The sequence below is a fragment of the Parasteatoda tepidariorum genome, chromosome 8 (genome assembly GCF_982258835.1).
Source record: "Parasteatoda tepidariorum strain Cologne lab strain chromosome 8, Ptep-v5.0, whole genome shotgun sequence".
Classification (NCBI taxonomy): Eukaryota; Metazoa; Arthropoda; class Arachnida; order Araneae; family Theridiidae; genus Parasteatoda; species Parasteatoda tepidariorum.
Genome location: NC_141762.1, coordinates 53,048,521 through 53,066,143, shown reverse-complemented (window position 1 = coordinate 53,066,143; position 17,623 = coordinate 53,048,521). Strand labels below are relative to the sequence as shown.

At 30.8% G+C, this 17,623-nt stretch overlaps 1 protein-coding gene across 9 annotated transcripts in view; it reads right to left on the bottom strand.

Moving 5' to 3' along the window:
* Positions 1–17,623, bottom strand: part of LOC107454046 (rho guanine nucleotide exchange factor 28) — a 260,406-nt gene that overhangs the window by 122,873 nt on the left and 119,910 nt on the right. For all 9 annotated transcript variants that reach the window (XM_043048253.3, XM_043048250.3, XM_043048255.3 and 6 more), the window contains 4 exons: positions 16,074–16,257; positions 14,025–14,137; positions 12,119–12,223; positions 10,876–11,004 (listed from right to left, as the gene is read on the bottom strand). In XM_043048253.3, the coding sequence (XP_042904187.1) occupies positions 10,876–11,004; positions 12,119–12,223; positions 14,025–14,137; positions 16,074–16,257 (531 nt within the window). The remainder of the gene's footprint in view (positions 1–10,875; positions 11,005–12,118; positions 12,224–14,024; positions 14,138–16,073; positions 16,258–17,623) is intronic.

Genomic DNA, 17,623 nt, shown 5'->3' with positions numbered 1-17,623 from the left:
AACAGTTTAACGAGGACCAATACCGCACAACCTCGGTCCCTACGCAGACTAATCCAAGTGGTCACCCACCCGCACACTGACCGTAGCCAGTGATGCTTGACTTCGGTGATCTGCTGGGAACCGTGTCTTAACGATCAGTTCACTGCGGGACTTAAAATTAAGAGATAAATAATCCTTTTGCATATGTTTAGCAAATTGAAGAATATTTTTTTAATTAGTGAAATTTAGAAAACTAGTGTGACTGTGCATTTTAATTTAGTCCCCCACTCGGTAAACCATTAGTAAGAACAATAAAAATATAAGTGTAAAAAAGCATTTTTAGGATGGGATACATTATCAAAGAAATACGTATAAATAATAGTGATTTATTAACGAATTAATTAACTTCATAGCAAAAGAATAACTCTTGGCTATAGAGCTTTGCCTTCTACTAACGTTTATGAGGGCAGATACTCTCCTCTTATCAGCAAGATAATTTTACTCATGATTTTGAAGGCAATATTCAATAAGATGCGGGTGATGAAAGACAACGACTTAGGATAAGATATCACAAATTAGATTTTTTTTTCAGTCCCAAAAAAAGATGTGATAATTTTATAAGAAAGTTAAAGAAAAGTTACAATAAATTTCAGAAAGATTAATTAAAGTAAAAGATAAGACTTTCCAACAAGGCAAGTTAGAAACTGCAAAATATGTTAGCATTCTCCAAATACATAAAGTTATAAACGCACAAATTCTATGAACTTTAAAAGATTAGGACAAAATTACATATTTTTTTAAAAAATATAATTAGTCAGGTAATATTTTTATTAAATTATAGTAGTATGTAGACTTTACGGCTAACAAAAAATTAAAGCCTAGAACAGAGGATCCGAATTTTTTTTTTTTTTTTTTTTTTGGTTATGCAACCGTAAGTAATCAACCTGCTTTTGGCGAAACTTCGACTTAATAAAGAAAGTTATACAGGGACAATTGTAAACGTACTGACCAACAAAAAACCACTTCATTTTGAAATTTGAGCCAAATTTTTATTAAAATGAGAACTAAAATTAACTACTATAAATGGGGAGAATAGTTAGTAAGGAAACATATTTCTTTAATAACGTATTAAGTTAATTTATTTTGATTTAAAAAACGCGATTATAAATACTAATGCGATTTTTTTAAAAATGCATGTCTTATTTTTTTTAAAGGAAACCGCTATTTCTTGCTTATTGACTTTTACTATAAATAATCTTATGAAGGCAATCAAAATATTAAATGATAAACGGATTATTGATTGGATCTGAATACAAGTTTCAGATATTATTTCTCCTTAAAAAAAAGTCCTAGCTATCAGAACCTCCTTAACTCTTCCACCGAATCCTAGGGCGTGGTGGAGCACCATTTTGGAACCGCTATCCTAAAATACAAAGTACTTTCGGCTAAGTGTATGAAGTTTTACTTAATCACCCGGATTTTGCTTCGGTTTATTGTAATGATCCTTTATGAATGCATGTATTAATCAGATTTATTGCACTTCTGTATTGCTTTGAATACGGAAGTATAATAAATTAAATCGGAATCACTTTAATTTTTCTACAGAAACCTAGGGTGGCGAGGAACACCATTATAGAGCCGATATCCTAAAATACTTCGTATTTTAGGATAGAGGCTCAAAATTTAGGATAGGTGTACGAAGTTTCACTTAATCACTCCGATTTTGCTTAGGTTTATTGTGACTTTTCCAATTAGCATGGCACGTAGTAAGATTAAGATGATGGTTTGATAGAAACTTTGAAGGTATTTCTTTTTAAAATTTGAGATAATGGGTCATTTAGGTACGATTAAATTTAATACTACATACAATAAAAGTTCAAATAATTGTAATGGATTAAAAAATCATTGTCTCTTAAGAAAGTACTATTATCTTTGTTTAAAAAAAAGTTTTCTACAACTTTTCATGAAAAATAAATAAATTAAAAAAAAAAACGTAAAAAATTCCAATAGTGTAGCAATTTTCTTAAAGAAAAAATGCCACAATGTGCATTGGCTAAGCTCGCAAAATGTCTATATCTGGCATTGAGATTTAAACGACAATTTGTGTTTTTAAGTATCATACTAGCATACAAAAAAATCTCCTTTCTTACTTTCTTAGGTTTTTCTTAAAGTAATTTCAAAAAATGAACAAGAATAAAAAAGAAAAATTTTGCTGCCGATTATTATTTCAAAATCGGTCCATTATTATCTACTATACTTTCAAAGAGTCCTCCTGAAATGTCAAAAGGTTAATCTACTGGCTAAGTCTGTTAAGTAGATCAAAGGATGCATATTTTATGAATATGCATTTTTTTCCGGAACGAAACTGAAATTAAATATGTAGAGGGGAAATAGAATTTAAAAAAAATTGCTATTATTTAAAAACCTGTATTTACCTCTTCGATAAAAAAAAAATTAAATATAAATTCATTAAAATAATAAATAAATGGCAAAAATTTCCCATTCTCTTAAAAGAATTAAAGCCTCAAATGAAGTACAAGTAATTAATTATATTTTCACTTGCACTTCTAATAAGTAATGCGTACGTCATAGCATTTCCAAACTTATTAGCCAATTACTTTTGTTAACAAATTTACCGTCAAGTTAATGGAATTATGTACGCCTTACTTTATTCGAATTATTTCTGTTCTGTTTTGCCAACTTAAATGAAATCTTATATTTCAGTTAGTTATTAAAGGAATTAAAGTTAAAATATTCACATGAAAATTTATTTCATATTATTTGTTCATTTATATTTCTTTAAATAACATTGGTAAAATAAAAGTGCATCACGCCACAAGTCATAATAATAATTTAGTGGAAACGAATAATACTTAATTTTCACAAAATCGATTTTTTTTCTCTCCCTACATTCGAAATTTTTTTTTTTAATGATAAGCTAACGAAAAACATTATTAACACGTTGTCGCACATTTTTAATTTGACGATCGTGCTTTCGAACACAAGCGTCAGTCGAACATTTGGAAGCGAAAATAATCACATTTTGTCATATCTTTTCCATGAAAACTCTTGACTGCTGTCAGTATACCGTTTCTCATCACGACCTTTTTTCGTTTTTTTTTTTTTTTGTCTTCCTAAACAAACAAAAATACAATCGATATGTTATCTTGAATGTTACATCTTTTTTTACGATGCATTAATATATAATTAACAAATAAGTGCTTTTGTACACTTCATACTAATGATGTTCCTTCTTTTATTAATAATAATATGCATGATGGTCATAGCCGTCATTTACCAACATATAGCCAACAATTGGACGGTTAAAATCCCAGCAGCGTGCATATGAAAACGTAATCGCAAGATGAATAATGTCTCAAGCTCTTTCTCATACTTGGAATCGTTAATTCTTCCATTTTCTTTTGCTTTACATACGTTAAGAGCAAGTAAATTCGTAATATTTGAAAACAACATTTCGACTATAATTGCAAAGAAAAAAAAATTTTCGTATCTATCTTTTATTAATAAAAAGTTTTTAAAAGAAAGAAAATAGCACATTAGTTTGGACAAAATGGAAGGGTTTAAAGAGGGTTTTTCGTTTTATTTTTTTTCCTTCAAATTCTTTTTTTTTTCTTCCAATTTTCCTTACTTATGTAAGATTGTAGTGTTAGATTATTTAGTGTGATATTTAAAATAAGATACCTAATTTTCGAAAAGAAAATATAAATGTAAAGTTTATCTTTACACATGTTTAGCAACAAACTTTTTTAAAAAAAAAAAAAAAAAAAAAAAAAAAAAAATTTCCGATTCTTTTTTTTTTCCTTGTGAAACAGTCTATAACAATATTTTCTAAGCAGTACATTATTTTTAAAGAATTATATCTTCTAAAACAAACCAGTAAAATTTTTAAAAAATACTATAAGAACTAAAACAACTTAAATTCACAATTTAAAAATAGTACTTTTCTAATTTTATCATTCATTATCAATGTTTTAAGTTCGTTTACATCATTTCAGCGACCCCAATTGATTAACGCAATCTTAATAACAGTAATCTTCAACGCAATAAATCCCTTTCAAACTTTAAACGAGTTTCAATACGCGCGGTCATTAATTCTAATCTGCCCTAAAATTAAAGTTCCATGGAGCGTAAGAAATTCAAAACTCATTATAGCCACCGCAACTTAAAATTCAGAATCCAACACCAAGGAACAATCGCGATTAGAGGTAAAACTTGAGCAACTATATATAACCACACATCACTTAAACACTAGTAGACTTATAGCACAACAATATCTAAAAGCATTGTTCCGTAAGACAGTTTGTAAACAATTTAATGCGATCAGGGTTGGCTCCAAGTTTCCCTTTTTTTAAAACGCCAAAATCCAAAAGGAATCGAGCACCAAATCAAATTAATGAGAAGCTCTATAAAGAAGATTACCACTTTGCACGCAAGAGTTGAAGTCGATGCCCTAGTGATGTTCCAAGTCGGAACATTAATTGCTCTCGAATATCGTTGAAAGATTCGCCAGATAGAATGTAAAAGAAAAAGGGAAGGGGGAATAATGGAATTAAAGAATCTTTTGAGATGAAAAGAAAGCGAAAATGATCTCGGTTTATAAATCTTTGAATTCGGAATGTGCTATAAGCATTGAAATGGTCGCAAATTAAATAAGTGTATCCCTTTCGAATGGTACAGAAAGTGCGTTTACCCTAATTGCAGGCTTTTAATTTTTGAGAAATGTAAAAAGATCGTCGTGTATCACGCTACAAAAGCTTCATATTAACGAAATATTCACTTTCATTAAAGTACAGAGAGTCAGAAACTTTTAAAATAAAAAATAAAAACTTGACTATTTTTAAAGAACATGTTATTTCAAATGTCGCCATTTTTTTTCTTCTTTTCAAAACGAGCAGACAGGGGGTTATTTTATCAAATTGGAGAATTGTATCAGAGCCAATATTTCAAGGTTGTCGTCTCCTTAAGTTTAAGTATAGAAAAACTTCGCATTCCTATTCATAAAAGATAACTCTTACGTTTTGTTTAACTTACTGACGATGGAAATAGGTAGAATGATTTAGAACACAAAAACTCACTTGCAAGTTTTATTTTATTTTATATTTTACAACCGTCGTTGAACAGGTGATCCAATTTTCGGGTTTGTGATGACTAATGTTCAACTCCGTAACTTTGTAATTTTGAAGCCAATCCAGAAGACAAGGAAACTCCTGGATCAAATATTGGGAGAAATTTGCCTTCGTGTAGAACTTTTCAAGGGAACTCACCCGCATCTGCGTTGCATGAAGAGGAAGACAGCGAGTACGGAGGTTTGCGTGACGGCAAAGGGGCTCTAACCCATGATCCGTTTACCACTGAGGATATTTCATATTAGCACTGTGGTCGGTGCAAGCCGGATACGGATTTGTATCGATCAGCCATCGCTGGGATTCGAATCAGGTTCACCTCAATCATTACAAGGCGAACTATCTATCCCCTGATCAAATATTATTTGTTACTGAAAAATGATTTCATTACTAAAATAATACTTTGCTTTTATGATTAGTTTAGGAAACAAGATTAAAATTATTTCACTGATTTCTGAACTAAATTTCTCAAAACTAATTAAAGTATCGAATTACATTACAATCACAATATTTTTTAAATATTGTTATACGTATTAATGTATTATAATTTAATACTAATTGCAAGAATTAAATTTGTTTCGTTGTATATTTATATGACATTTCTAAGTAAGGATAGTTATCACTAATTTATAATACTGTGCAATAATTACAAATTAATTTATCGTAATATTAATTTATTATATACTATAACAATATTTAATATTGTGATGAGATAGAACTTTACATAATTTATAAACTTTCAATAATTATTTAGGGTCGCAAGTGTCAGTAAAATTTCGCTACGAGAAAGAGAACTAATTATTTGAATGGGTCTTCGAAAGTGCTACCCTCATCAAACTTAGCCTCACTATTCATAAATGGATTGAGCTTGGTGACGTTAGCTCTTAAGAGTGTTAAGCTAAACGTCACATTTCGTTAGCTTTTCGGGAGTAATGCTTTTAATTAACTGCAAAACAGATTTTTAAAGCATGACACAGAAAAGCAATCACTGAAAATTTATAATACATTAGATACTCGGATTCTAGAATTCAGACGTAATCTCAAAGAGGTTTCCAGAAGGTGATGCTGCAAGTGCTGTCCATGTTGCCTAAATACAGTAGTTTCAAAAGAGATGAATCCTCTTACTGTCAAATTTTAACATTACAAATGCAACGGATGAGGGAATGTTCAGCTTCTGGAGCAACCTCACTTTAATAATCGCTATAACGGGTATATAAAACAACTTAGTTAAAATTTTTACAATAAATACTTTTCATTTAATAGCTGTCGTTGAACAGCCGATCCTAATTTGAGTTTACGACTACCAATGTTCAACTCCGTAACTTTGTAATTTTGAACCCAATCCGGAAGACAAGGGAACTCCTGGATCAAATATTGGGAGAAATTTGCCTTCGTGGAGAACTTTTTGATGGAACTAACCCGTATTTGCGTTGCATGAAGAGGAAGACGACAAGTACCTTCCAAGCTTTGCCTGACGGCAAAGGGACTGTAACCCATGATCCGTTTACCACTGAGGATATTTCACATTAGCACTGTGGTCGGTGTAAGCCGGATGCGGATTTGTATCGATCAGCCATCGCTGGGATTCGAACCAGGTTCACCTCATTAGAAGGCGAAGTATCTATCTCCTGAGCCATCGCGGCTCATATCTTATTTGATTGAAAATCCTCCTTAAAACTAACAGCTAATTGCTTTAAAGAGTAAAAAAATATAACAAATTTGATGCAAATAATTCGATTAATATCGCATTAAATAATGTAGGATTTAATTTGTAGCAGAAAAAATTCAATTCTTACCCAAAACAAACACACATATATTTCATGGAAAATAAATTAAGTCCCAAAATTAACGCAAGATTTGACTTCGGCGCCATTTGCTATAAAATGTTGCCAAGAAATGAAAAACAAATAAGACAGAAAAATAAGCTAGCAGCTGATAGTTCCGAATTATTAAAAGAGGAGCTCGACACAAAAGAACAGCAAGTTTTCATCTTTGAGCAATATATTTAAAACAGATGTGCCGTTTCCTGTTTAAATACTTCCCAATTTAGGATGCCAGAATTGGGTACTCGGATCATGCAATATAACGCACTTCGACTTATTTTATTTGTGGTCTTTAATGCTCACGTCAACTACCCTGAGATAAAAAAAATGCTTTGGAAGTTGTACAAATTACATTCAGTCACATTTATACAAAGCAGTGCTTAAAAATTTCGACAAAAGCTGTTTAATATAAAAATCAACGTAAGAGACAAAAAATTCAAAATTGAGATTTTTATATATTGGCATCTCTATATGATAAGTTACATGCTGCAAAAACATTTTTTTTTTCAATTTTAATAAAATTATTCTGGTGAAATAAGTTTTATTTTATCAGTTTTCTGAAATCCTATTTAAGCGTTCATAGCAATAGAAATAAAAAAATTGTAAAGCCACTTTTCTCAGAATCTATCGTGAAATACTTACGTTTTTTCAATCGCACTTTCCATAGTTCGATACACCGCGCCTAATCAAAAAATCTTAACTGAATAAAAAAAAATTAACTAGCATTTTTAATTAAAAACCTGCGATTTTGGCCAAGATTATTTCTTGCGTGATTTTTGGGACAAACTGAATAAATTCAGACCTCATTTTAAATTTAAGAGACAACAGTCCTGAATGAATTAATTATCCTTACGCAGTTAAGTTACATTCATTCGAAAAGAGATAAATGTTTGTGTTTAAAGAAATACAATTTAAAAGACCGTAACATAATATTAAAATTAATTTCTTTACTAGACTACGGCTATTAAATGCTAGTCGTAGGAGGAAACTTAATCTTTAAACAACAGAGAAACTTTGAAATTAAATTGTTCGGATAAATGGGACTGTTTTATTACATAGAAAGTGTAGCAAAATGGCAATAGTAAAAGACTGCAATAAAACGTGTCTGTAGAACAGGAACGATATCAACTAGTTAAAGGCAAAGGTCTTAACTACTCTGAGGAGGGTTCTCTTGGGATTTATTTTGTCTAATGTTAAGATTTTATTGTCGAGGGCATTCATACACTATATTAGCACCTCAGCGGAGAGTGGAATTAAGTATGCGATAAGCTTATTTTTTCTAATAAATAATGGGAATTATGAACAATGCTTAAGTACACTGAAATCGTTTAACTGAAAGAAAAAAATATCCTTAAAGAATAGCAAAATTAATTAAATTTAGGGGAAATTATGATTGTGGTAAAAAAAATCTTATGAAAACATGGTGGACGGGATGCAAATTGGCTTAAATTTGGTGAGTCAAATTGGTTTGGAATGGATACAAAATCACCAAGAAAATGCTTAAGTACATCCTTTCATGACATTTTAAAAATTCTCTGAAGAAATCTTTTCAGTCTAACCTGCATTTGCGTCACATAGAATGGAAAACCACAAGACCTCCAACGGTTAGCCCCGCCGCAAGAGAATTCTAACCCATTATCCATTAACCAATGATATTTTGCGAAAGCACTGTAGTCGATGTGAGTCGGGGGCAGAATTCGAATTTTCGTCACCTCGAGCTACCACTCGCCTGCTTGTGAGTGACGTCGAGGTAGCTCGCCTTCCTCTTACCCCTGGAGTCACCTCGACTCAAAATGTAAATACTGTCATAAATTCGACATAGGCATATTTATCTATTAATCAATGTCATACCTGCTTCATACAGAATATTCATGCGTTCAACTCAATTGTTATGAAATTATTAATTCTCTAGCTAAACTTTGTAGCAATCTTTTTCCCTACACATAGGCATCACTAAATTCACACAAGAAAAAAAGCTTACAGAAGCAATACGAGTCCCGATTATCCGAGTTTCCGCTTTAACCGAACTATAAAATATTTCAGGGATTTTTTTCTTTTTTGTACTAATTTATTTTTTTATTTTTAAACAACTTGATCAGATGAAATGATCGTTAATATCGTCAATAATGAAAATGAATCTTGCAAAAATAATGAATCTAGCGAAGAGACGATGAAAATCAACGTATAAAAATCTCTCATACAGATAGACTCAAAGCTACATTTTATAACCGTCGTTGAACAGCCGAACATAAATTCATGGATTTACGACTACTAATGTTCAACTCCGTAGCCTTGTAAGTTTGAACCCAATCCAGAAGACAAGAGAACTCCTTGATCAAGTAGTGGGAGAACTTTGCCTTCGCGGAGGATTTTTTGATGGAGCCAAAGCGCATTTGCATTACATTGAGAGGAAGACCACGAGAACCTCCAACGGTTAGCCTGACGGCAAGGGGACTCTAATCCATGATCCGTCTATCACTGAGGATATTTCACGCCAGCACTGTGGTCGGTGCAAGCTGGATGCGGAATTCGTATCGACTGGGATTCGAACCCGGTTCGCCTCAGCATTCCTGTTATCCCTAAATAAACATTGCTGCAGAAAAGCGCCTAAGTAATGTAAAACAAAAAACGATTAAGAAATTTTTACGTAAAAGATCTTTAATCTTCGTAAAGTATGCTCTTTAAGTGTTTTTAAGTAAGCTTTTTATTAATAATATGAATTGTGTGTGGTGCACTCTTATAAATTTTGTATTTGTTAAATATATTACATGTATACCTACTCTTTTTCTTTCCTTTTTTATACTTTTCGCTTTAACCGAGTTTTTCGGTTATTCGAGTTGGTCGTGGTTGATATGAACTCGGATAATCGGGACTATACTGTACTTACCTTTCTGATGGTGATATTATTCTTAACGATATTTTTTTGAAAAAAATTACAAAAGCAATTTAACAGTGCTTTTCAGTAATTATTTTATCAATAATAAAACGTATTGTTACAATTAAAACCCAGTTTATTTTGCTTTTTTGTTTTCAAAATTAAAAAAATATTTATTATTTTTTATTCTATCTCTAATGCATTCTTTTTACACTTAGTTAACACATGTGTGCCTCACCTTTTTTACATTGCCATTTTAAAAAAAACTCTTTTATAAAAGGAGGTATTTTAAATTCAGAACCAATTCCATATTGCACCACCTTTTTTACTTTTGATTAGAATAAATAGAATACGAAGCTTAATTTTTAAACAACGGGATAAATAAAATACTTATTTTGGGGCAAGAGACACTTAGTAACTTAATTATGTAGAATATTTAATTAAATTGATTTAAAAGGTGAATTTAACGGCTCAAGATTATTGTTTGTATTTTTCTTTTAATATTCAATTTCAGTTTTTTTTTCTTTTTTTTTTCTTTTTTTTAGCATATTGAATATATTTTTGAGTATGATTATAAATTATTTACAAATAATACCAATAAATTAAAAGATAAAAAGCACTAACAGTAGTTATTTTAAAAATATTGTGTTTTAACCCCATTCAAAGCAATAAAATTCTTTTGAGCAAACACTATAATGACTTTTTTCTTGAAACATCCGCACAGACTATCAAAACAAACCTTATAAATTAAAATGTTTAACATAATAAATAAAAATGCTCAACATGATTTTTTTAATGAAACTTTAAAACTATTGTAATGCTTCAAAATATTTTTTTTTTCTTCAAAATATTTTTTTTTTCAAGATCATAACTAAACTAAACTCAGGGGAGCGATAGCCCATGAAAAGTCAAGACCTACTGTGCCCACCTCAGTTTTCATGACTTTGAGCTCTGGGGTGCAAGAGCAGATGATCATACTGATATTTATATTCAAAATCACATTGTCAGATATATTGATATTGTTGCTTTGAGATATTGTAAATAAATATCTTACCTAATACTCTAACTTGACAATGAGATGATTGATGTTGGGTGCTTTGCCTTGGTAAGGAAGCAAACCTTAAAGGGTTGTTTGACACTGATTCCTGAGTGAACTTCATTGTTAAATTATGGAATGGAGTTCCTACAAGAGTTAAAAACAATAAGAACGAGAATTATCACCATGATTCTAATGATTACGTTAATATTCATGATTGCATTGCCTTTAAAAAAAGGCAAATAACACATAAAATTTTTTAGCAATTAAGTAAATTCAATTTTAAAAAAAGAAAGGAAGAAACAAAAATAAAGGAAACAAACCTTCCAAACAATAGATAGACAGATTTTTTAGTGTAGGAAACGCTAAAATTTCCAAAATCTTAAGCACACTTAAAATAAGATTTTACATTTAAAATAAGATTTTGCACCATTTAAAATGAGATTTACGAGATAGAGTAAAATAAATAATAAAAAAAAAGGAAAGGAAAAGAAAGGAAGAAACAAAATAAAAGAAACAAACCTTCCTAACAGTAGATAGAGAGATTTTTTAGAGTAGGAAACGAACATTTATATATGTTTACGAACGAATAAATGTTCGTAATAAATGTTATATATATGAACATTTATATTTATATGTTAATATTCATAATTGCATTGCTTTAAGAAAATGCAAATAACTGTGCTCATATAAAACATTTTACAATTGAGTAAAATTAGTTTTAAAAAAACTAAAGGAAAAGAAAAGGAAGAAACAAAAATAAAAGAAACAAACCTTCCAAACAATAGATAGAGAGATTTTTTAGTGTGGAAAAGCTAAAATTTCCCAAATCTTAAGCACATTTAAAATAATAATAATGACGTGTAAAAGTGTTTACATACACTTAACAAAGATTAATCAGATAGTAGCTATCCCTTTACAGCATGGAGGTCACAAAACCAAACCCCTTTATAAATTTACCAGAGAAAACATGCCGATATCATGATTTGAAAATGTTTGCAAAAATTAATTAGATTGTCTTAGGCCATTGCTTCAAACTATGATTTCTTTTTAGTACGTAAAAATCCGATTCTTCGGTAAAAGATTTTTCAAAGTGTAACACCTTCATTTATTTAACGCTATGTATATCACAAATTTAGCACTCATGAGCACTCTTGAACATTATAAAGATATGAAAACAGTACCATTATTATTTATCTAATAACTTATAATAGAAGAAAGCTAGGTTTTAGAAATGCCATGGAAGAAAAATAATTCTCACCATTTTTAACAGCATTCAGTTCTTTCATGTTTTCAGAATCATTATCTTCTGACTCTACATCAGATAGGTATATTTTCTTTTTTTCTAGTTCATGGATATCGTGATCTAAAAAATAAAATGAATTCTCATAAATGAGAAAATATTTTACAATATATATACATGTAACCGTCGTTGAACAGCATGCGTAATTCAGAGTAAATGACTAACCAATGTTCATCTCCGTAGCCTTGAAACTTTGAACATAATCCAGAAGACAACAGAACTTTTGGATCAAGCATAGAGAGATAGTTTTCCTCTGGAGAACTTTTTTTTAATGGAAACAGTCAGAATTTTTGTTAAATGGGGAGGAAAACCACGAAACCTTCCCATGGTCCTAAGGCCTACTGTGCCCATCTCAGTTTTCTTGACCTTGGGCTCTGGTGTGCAGGAGCAGATGTTCCTGTTAGGTGGTCAGCCGAACGCGGAACCCCCAGTGCTTAGTTCCCAAGCATGCTTGGTACTCATTTATCGACCCACGGAAGGTATGAAAGGTTGAGTCAACCTTGTCCAACTCGAGGTTCGAACCCAGGACCTGTGGCACGGGAGTGCGACGCGATACCACTCGGCAACCGGGAGTTGAAATATTAGCAAGAAATAAAGCAAACTTTGATATTGGAAAATTGCAATCCCTATAGAATGTTAATCATCATAGAATGTAATATGTAGACTGTAAAGTGTGCCTAGAAATGAAAGACAGAAAGATTCGATACAGCTAGCTGTCCAAAATGACATCACAGTGGCACATGGTTAACACTTTATCCTCATTGTGTTGAAACAATTAACAAACCATAAAGAATCATGCATCAGCTCATCGTTAAAAGAATTGTGAATCTGTCACGGAAAATTTTCGACGTTTTTTTGCTAAAACCAGTTTTATTTCAAAGCATTCCCCTCATACTAAACGAAGTCTCAACTTGTATGATGAGAATATTGAAACATTTGAACAGGACCACAAACTCTCCTTCTCAGTGAATATTTCAATAAAATTTAATACAATGGTTAAAATGTTACACGTCAGAAGCAAAAAGAAACACCATATCTTCCAATATTTTAAATAATGTCGAGCACTAAAGTCTGGAATGTTACAGCATATCAAGAATATCCAACTTACAGACACCCTTAACAGCAAGAAGATCACCAGGGAAATAATACAACTCAGAATTTATTTACTTGAATTACTTTATTTGGAGAGAAATCCTTGAGACCTTTTTTCAATGCCATCTCAAGTCCCGTGCACAATGCACTTTTCCAAAACTAAACTTTTTCTTTGCATGAGTCGATTTTTCAAACCTGATTAAAATTTATAACTTGCCTCGTTTTGAGGCATACTGACCAGTAAGTCACCACTCTATATGGCAGATTTCAGTTTACAATTACAAATCTTTAAAACTCACAGTAAAGGCCAAAGTATAGAAGTCACTGTTTCAACACCAACTGGCGCACTGTACTTAAAATTTTAACCATTTTAATGCTTTGTATTTTGCATAAAACATGCTCCATTTGTAATTTCAAAAAATCAACAAGACTGCATAATTCTTTAAGTCGTAATTTAATAAAAAAAATCATTTAAAAATAATTGGCAAGCTAAAATATTTTTAGACAATTGAACAGGGTTTCACTATTTTTTTTTCTTTCGCCCAAAAGATATTTCTCAAATTTCATTGTAGTTTTATTTTCGCTATTTCATGCCATACCATGGGTTGATAGGTGGTTGAAGTATCTAGCAATTAAAAATGGAGTAGAAAATCTTTTATAAAGGTTTTTTTTAATACTTTATTTTAATGAAAAATATCAGGAAATAATGAAGAATATGTTTTTAATCAAAAATGGAAGAATAAAAATGGAAAATTTACAAAATTGGCAATACCTATTTCTCTGTAGCTGCCTTTGATGTCAGTGGTAATTACAAGTTCATTTTTTTGCTTTGTTTGCTCCAAAGCACTCTTATGAGGCTGAAACACTGTATGCTTTTTTCTGAAACTTAAAAGAAGAAAAAAAGATTATTATAAATAAACACGCATAAATGTACAATAAATAAAGTCTCAATAAAATACAGATTTATATAAATTTTATTGATATATTATTATTTATATATATATTGGTGAATATATAATAAATTTTTAGAATCCTCATCAAAAATAAAGTGAGTACACATAAGGGGTCACAAATTAATATTTAAGTGAAGAAAAAACTGGTATTTTATTTTATTTTATAGCCATCGTTGAACAGGCGACACAAATTTGAGTTTAGGACTACTAATGTTCAACTCCGTAGCCTTGTCATTTTGAACCCAATCCAGAAGACAAGGGAACTTATGGATCAAGTATTGGGAGAAATTCGCCCTCGTGGAGGGCTTTTTGATGGAACTAACCCGTATTTGCGTTACATGGAGAAGAAAACCACAAGAATCTCCCATGTTTAGCCTGATGGCAAGGGGACTCCAAATCATGATCTGTCTACCACTGAGGATATTTCACGTCAACACTGTGGTCTGTGCAACCGGTTGCAGAAAAAACTGGTATTGAGGTTTAACAAATAACTGCTGAGATTTATAACATAAAAACCAATGTAACTGTCTGATGAAACTTTGAGATGTTTCTAATACTCGCCTTTCAACTCCTCTCTATTTGCTGCAGTTTTGGTGTTTTTACTCCCGCTTTCAGTGTTGATTCGTTTTGATTTCGATAGCGTTTCTTTCTTCTTTTATTTTATTTCTTACTTCAATATTAATTTGAAAAATCTAAATTATGCATATTTTCTCAACTTCATTTTTGAACATATTAGTACTATAGTACTAATAAAAATTTTACTATTGCATTCGATATATCATTTAGTGCGATGGTACTAATAATGATTTCGTAGAGAATATCATTAATACAGAAGGAACTTAAACTTTGTATGAATAGAAATTAATGATAACGGAAAGATATTTCAAAAATAATCTTACTATTGCATTTGATATATTATTTAGTACGATAGTACTAATAAAGATTTTGCCGTGAATATCATTAATACAGAAGGAGCTTAAACTTAGTATGGATGGAAATTAATGATAAAGGAAAAATATTTTAAAAAGCATCTTACTATTCTTACTAATACAGAAGGAGCTTATATCTTACTAATACAGAAGGTATTAGTAAGGTAGAAGGTAATAGTAAGATGCTTACTAATACTGAAGGAGCTTGAATTTAGTATGGATGGAAATTAATGATAACGGAAAGATATTTCAAAAAGTATCTTACTATTGCATTTGATATATTATTTAGTAACATAGTACTAATAAAGATTTTGCAATGAATATCATTAATACAGAAGGAGCTTAAACTTAGTATGGATGGAAATTAATGATAAAGGAAAGATATTTCAAAAAGTATCTTACTATTCTTACTAATACAGAAGGAGCTTATATCTTACTAATATAGAAGGTATTAGTATGGTAGAAGGTAATAGTAAGATGCTTACTAATACGGATGGGATTAAATAATAACGGAAAGATATTTCAAAAAGTAACTTACTATTGCATTTGATATATTATTTAGTACAATAGAAGTAAAGATTTTTCAGCGAATATCATTAATACAGAAGGAGCTTAAACTTAGCATAGGTGGAAATTGATGATAAAGGAAAGATATTTCAAAAAGTATCTTACTAATACAGAAGGAGCTTATATCTTACTAATACAGAAGGTATTAGTATGGTAGAAGGTAATAGTAAGATGCTTACTAATACAGAAGGAGCTTGAATTTAGTATGGATGGAATTAAATGATAACGGAAAGATACGCATTTGATAAATTATTTAATACAATAGTAGTAATAAAGATTTTGCAGTGAATATCATTAATACTTAAGAAGTTTAAACTTAGTATAGGTGGAAATTGATGATAATATGGAAAGATAATTCTAAAAGAATCTTACTATTGCATTCGATGAGCTATTTCTTGAAAACCATTTTTCAAGGCAACATCTTCAGGTAGTAATCTTTCGTGGTTGTAGGAGGAAAGTGCCAGCTGACTACCAGGCAAGCTCAAGAAGTATGATGATAACTGAGAGAGTCCCAAGCGAGCAGAAAAATGAAGTAACGTCTCATTGCCATTTCCACCTAAACGTGAGAAAAAAAATTATCTCAAATTTTAGAATTTGTTTGATAAATTTTAATAAATAGTGAGGATGAAAATATTAATTAACGTTTAGACATCGATCCCAAGTTTAAATTTTTAAAAGGCTGTAATTCTAACGGAACATAAATACTCACGCTACAATGTAAAATTGAAAACTCTACGGGAGACTGGTTGGAAAATAATTGCTTTAAAAAAAATTTTAAAAATCGTATATTAAGTTAAAATTATTCGTGCAACTATATTTCTGTTCTTTGTTTCTCAGGATGTTAAAAATACACGAAAGAAAAATTACTGCGTAACGATAATCAGTCACTGATCCTTTAAAATATCCAAAATATAAAATAAATAAAATATGATCTTCAAAAATTATAAAACTGACGTAATACTGTGCAATAACGATCGAAAATTTTCATAGTAATATGGAGTCTAGAAGCAAAAGAAATCTCTTTTTCAGGGATTATTTTTAAAAAAATATATATATCAAAGGCATAATCAGAAAATATCGTAAGCCCCATACCCAATAAACTGGAAATAAACCTACATGAAGTTAGTAACTTTTCAAGTTTCAGTTAAAATATTCACGAGATCGAGTAAGCAACAAATCTAAGAACTTACTGAATACTTCAGAAAAAGAGTATAAAGTAAATGACAATATAAACAGGAATGTTCTCAACAAAAAGTTTAAGAATATAAAACATAATACATTTATAAACAAGCAAAACCATTAATGCAAAACGTGCACTTTATTTATCTTATACTATAATACGAGGAATGGTTGCCAAGTCGAAAATCGCCCCCGAATTAATAAACTCCGGTAAACTTGGGGGTCTGGGGTTTTTGGCCACGAGGAATCGATTGGCGCCTGTTTTGAAGCGCTACGGTCGAGCAGTTCGGAGTTACAGATAGGATATTTTCAAACTTTATTAGTTCGCCATAATGGCTATAGATACTTTTCTCCACTCTTATAAATGTATGCTAATGCGAACCTTACAATTGAAATATTAATTTTCGACAACTTAAACCAATAATATACGAAGGAATTAATAATTTAATTGTAAGGTTCGCATTAGTTTACATTTATCAAAGTGGAGAAAAGTTTAACTTTTGTGTTAAAATCACCGTCAACAAAGTCCGACATTTCAACATTCATCAGATTTCAAGCTACATTTTCAACATGCAGAACTCACCTCTACATGAAATTCTTCAAGGAGCCGGAATTTTGGAACAACAAGCGATCAACTCAATTCTACCCGCAAATGGACAACTAGAAGATACCGTAATTGTCAGAATGCTTCTCCATTACGCCGAACAAGCTTACCTGACCGTCAAAGTTGCCGTACTTCACCC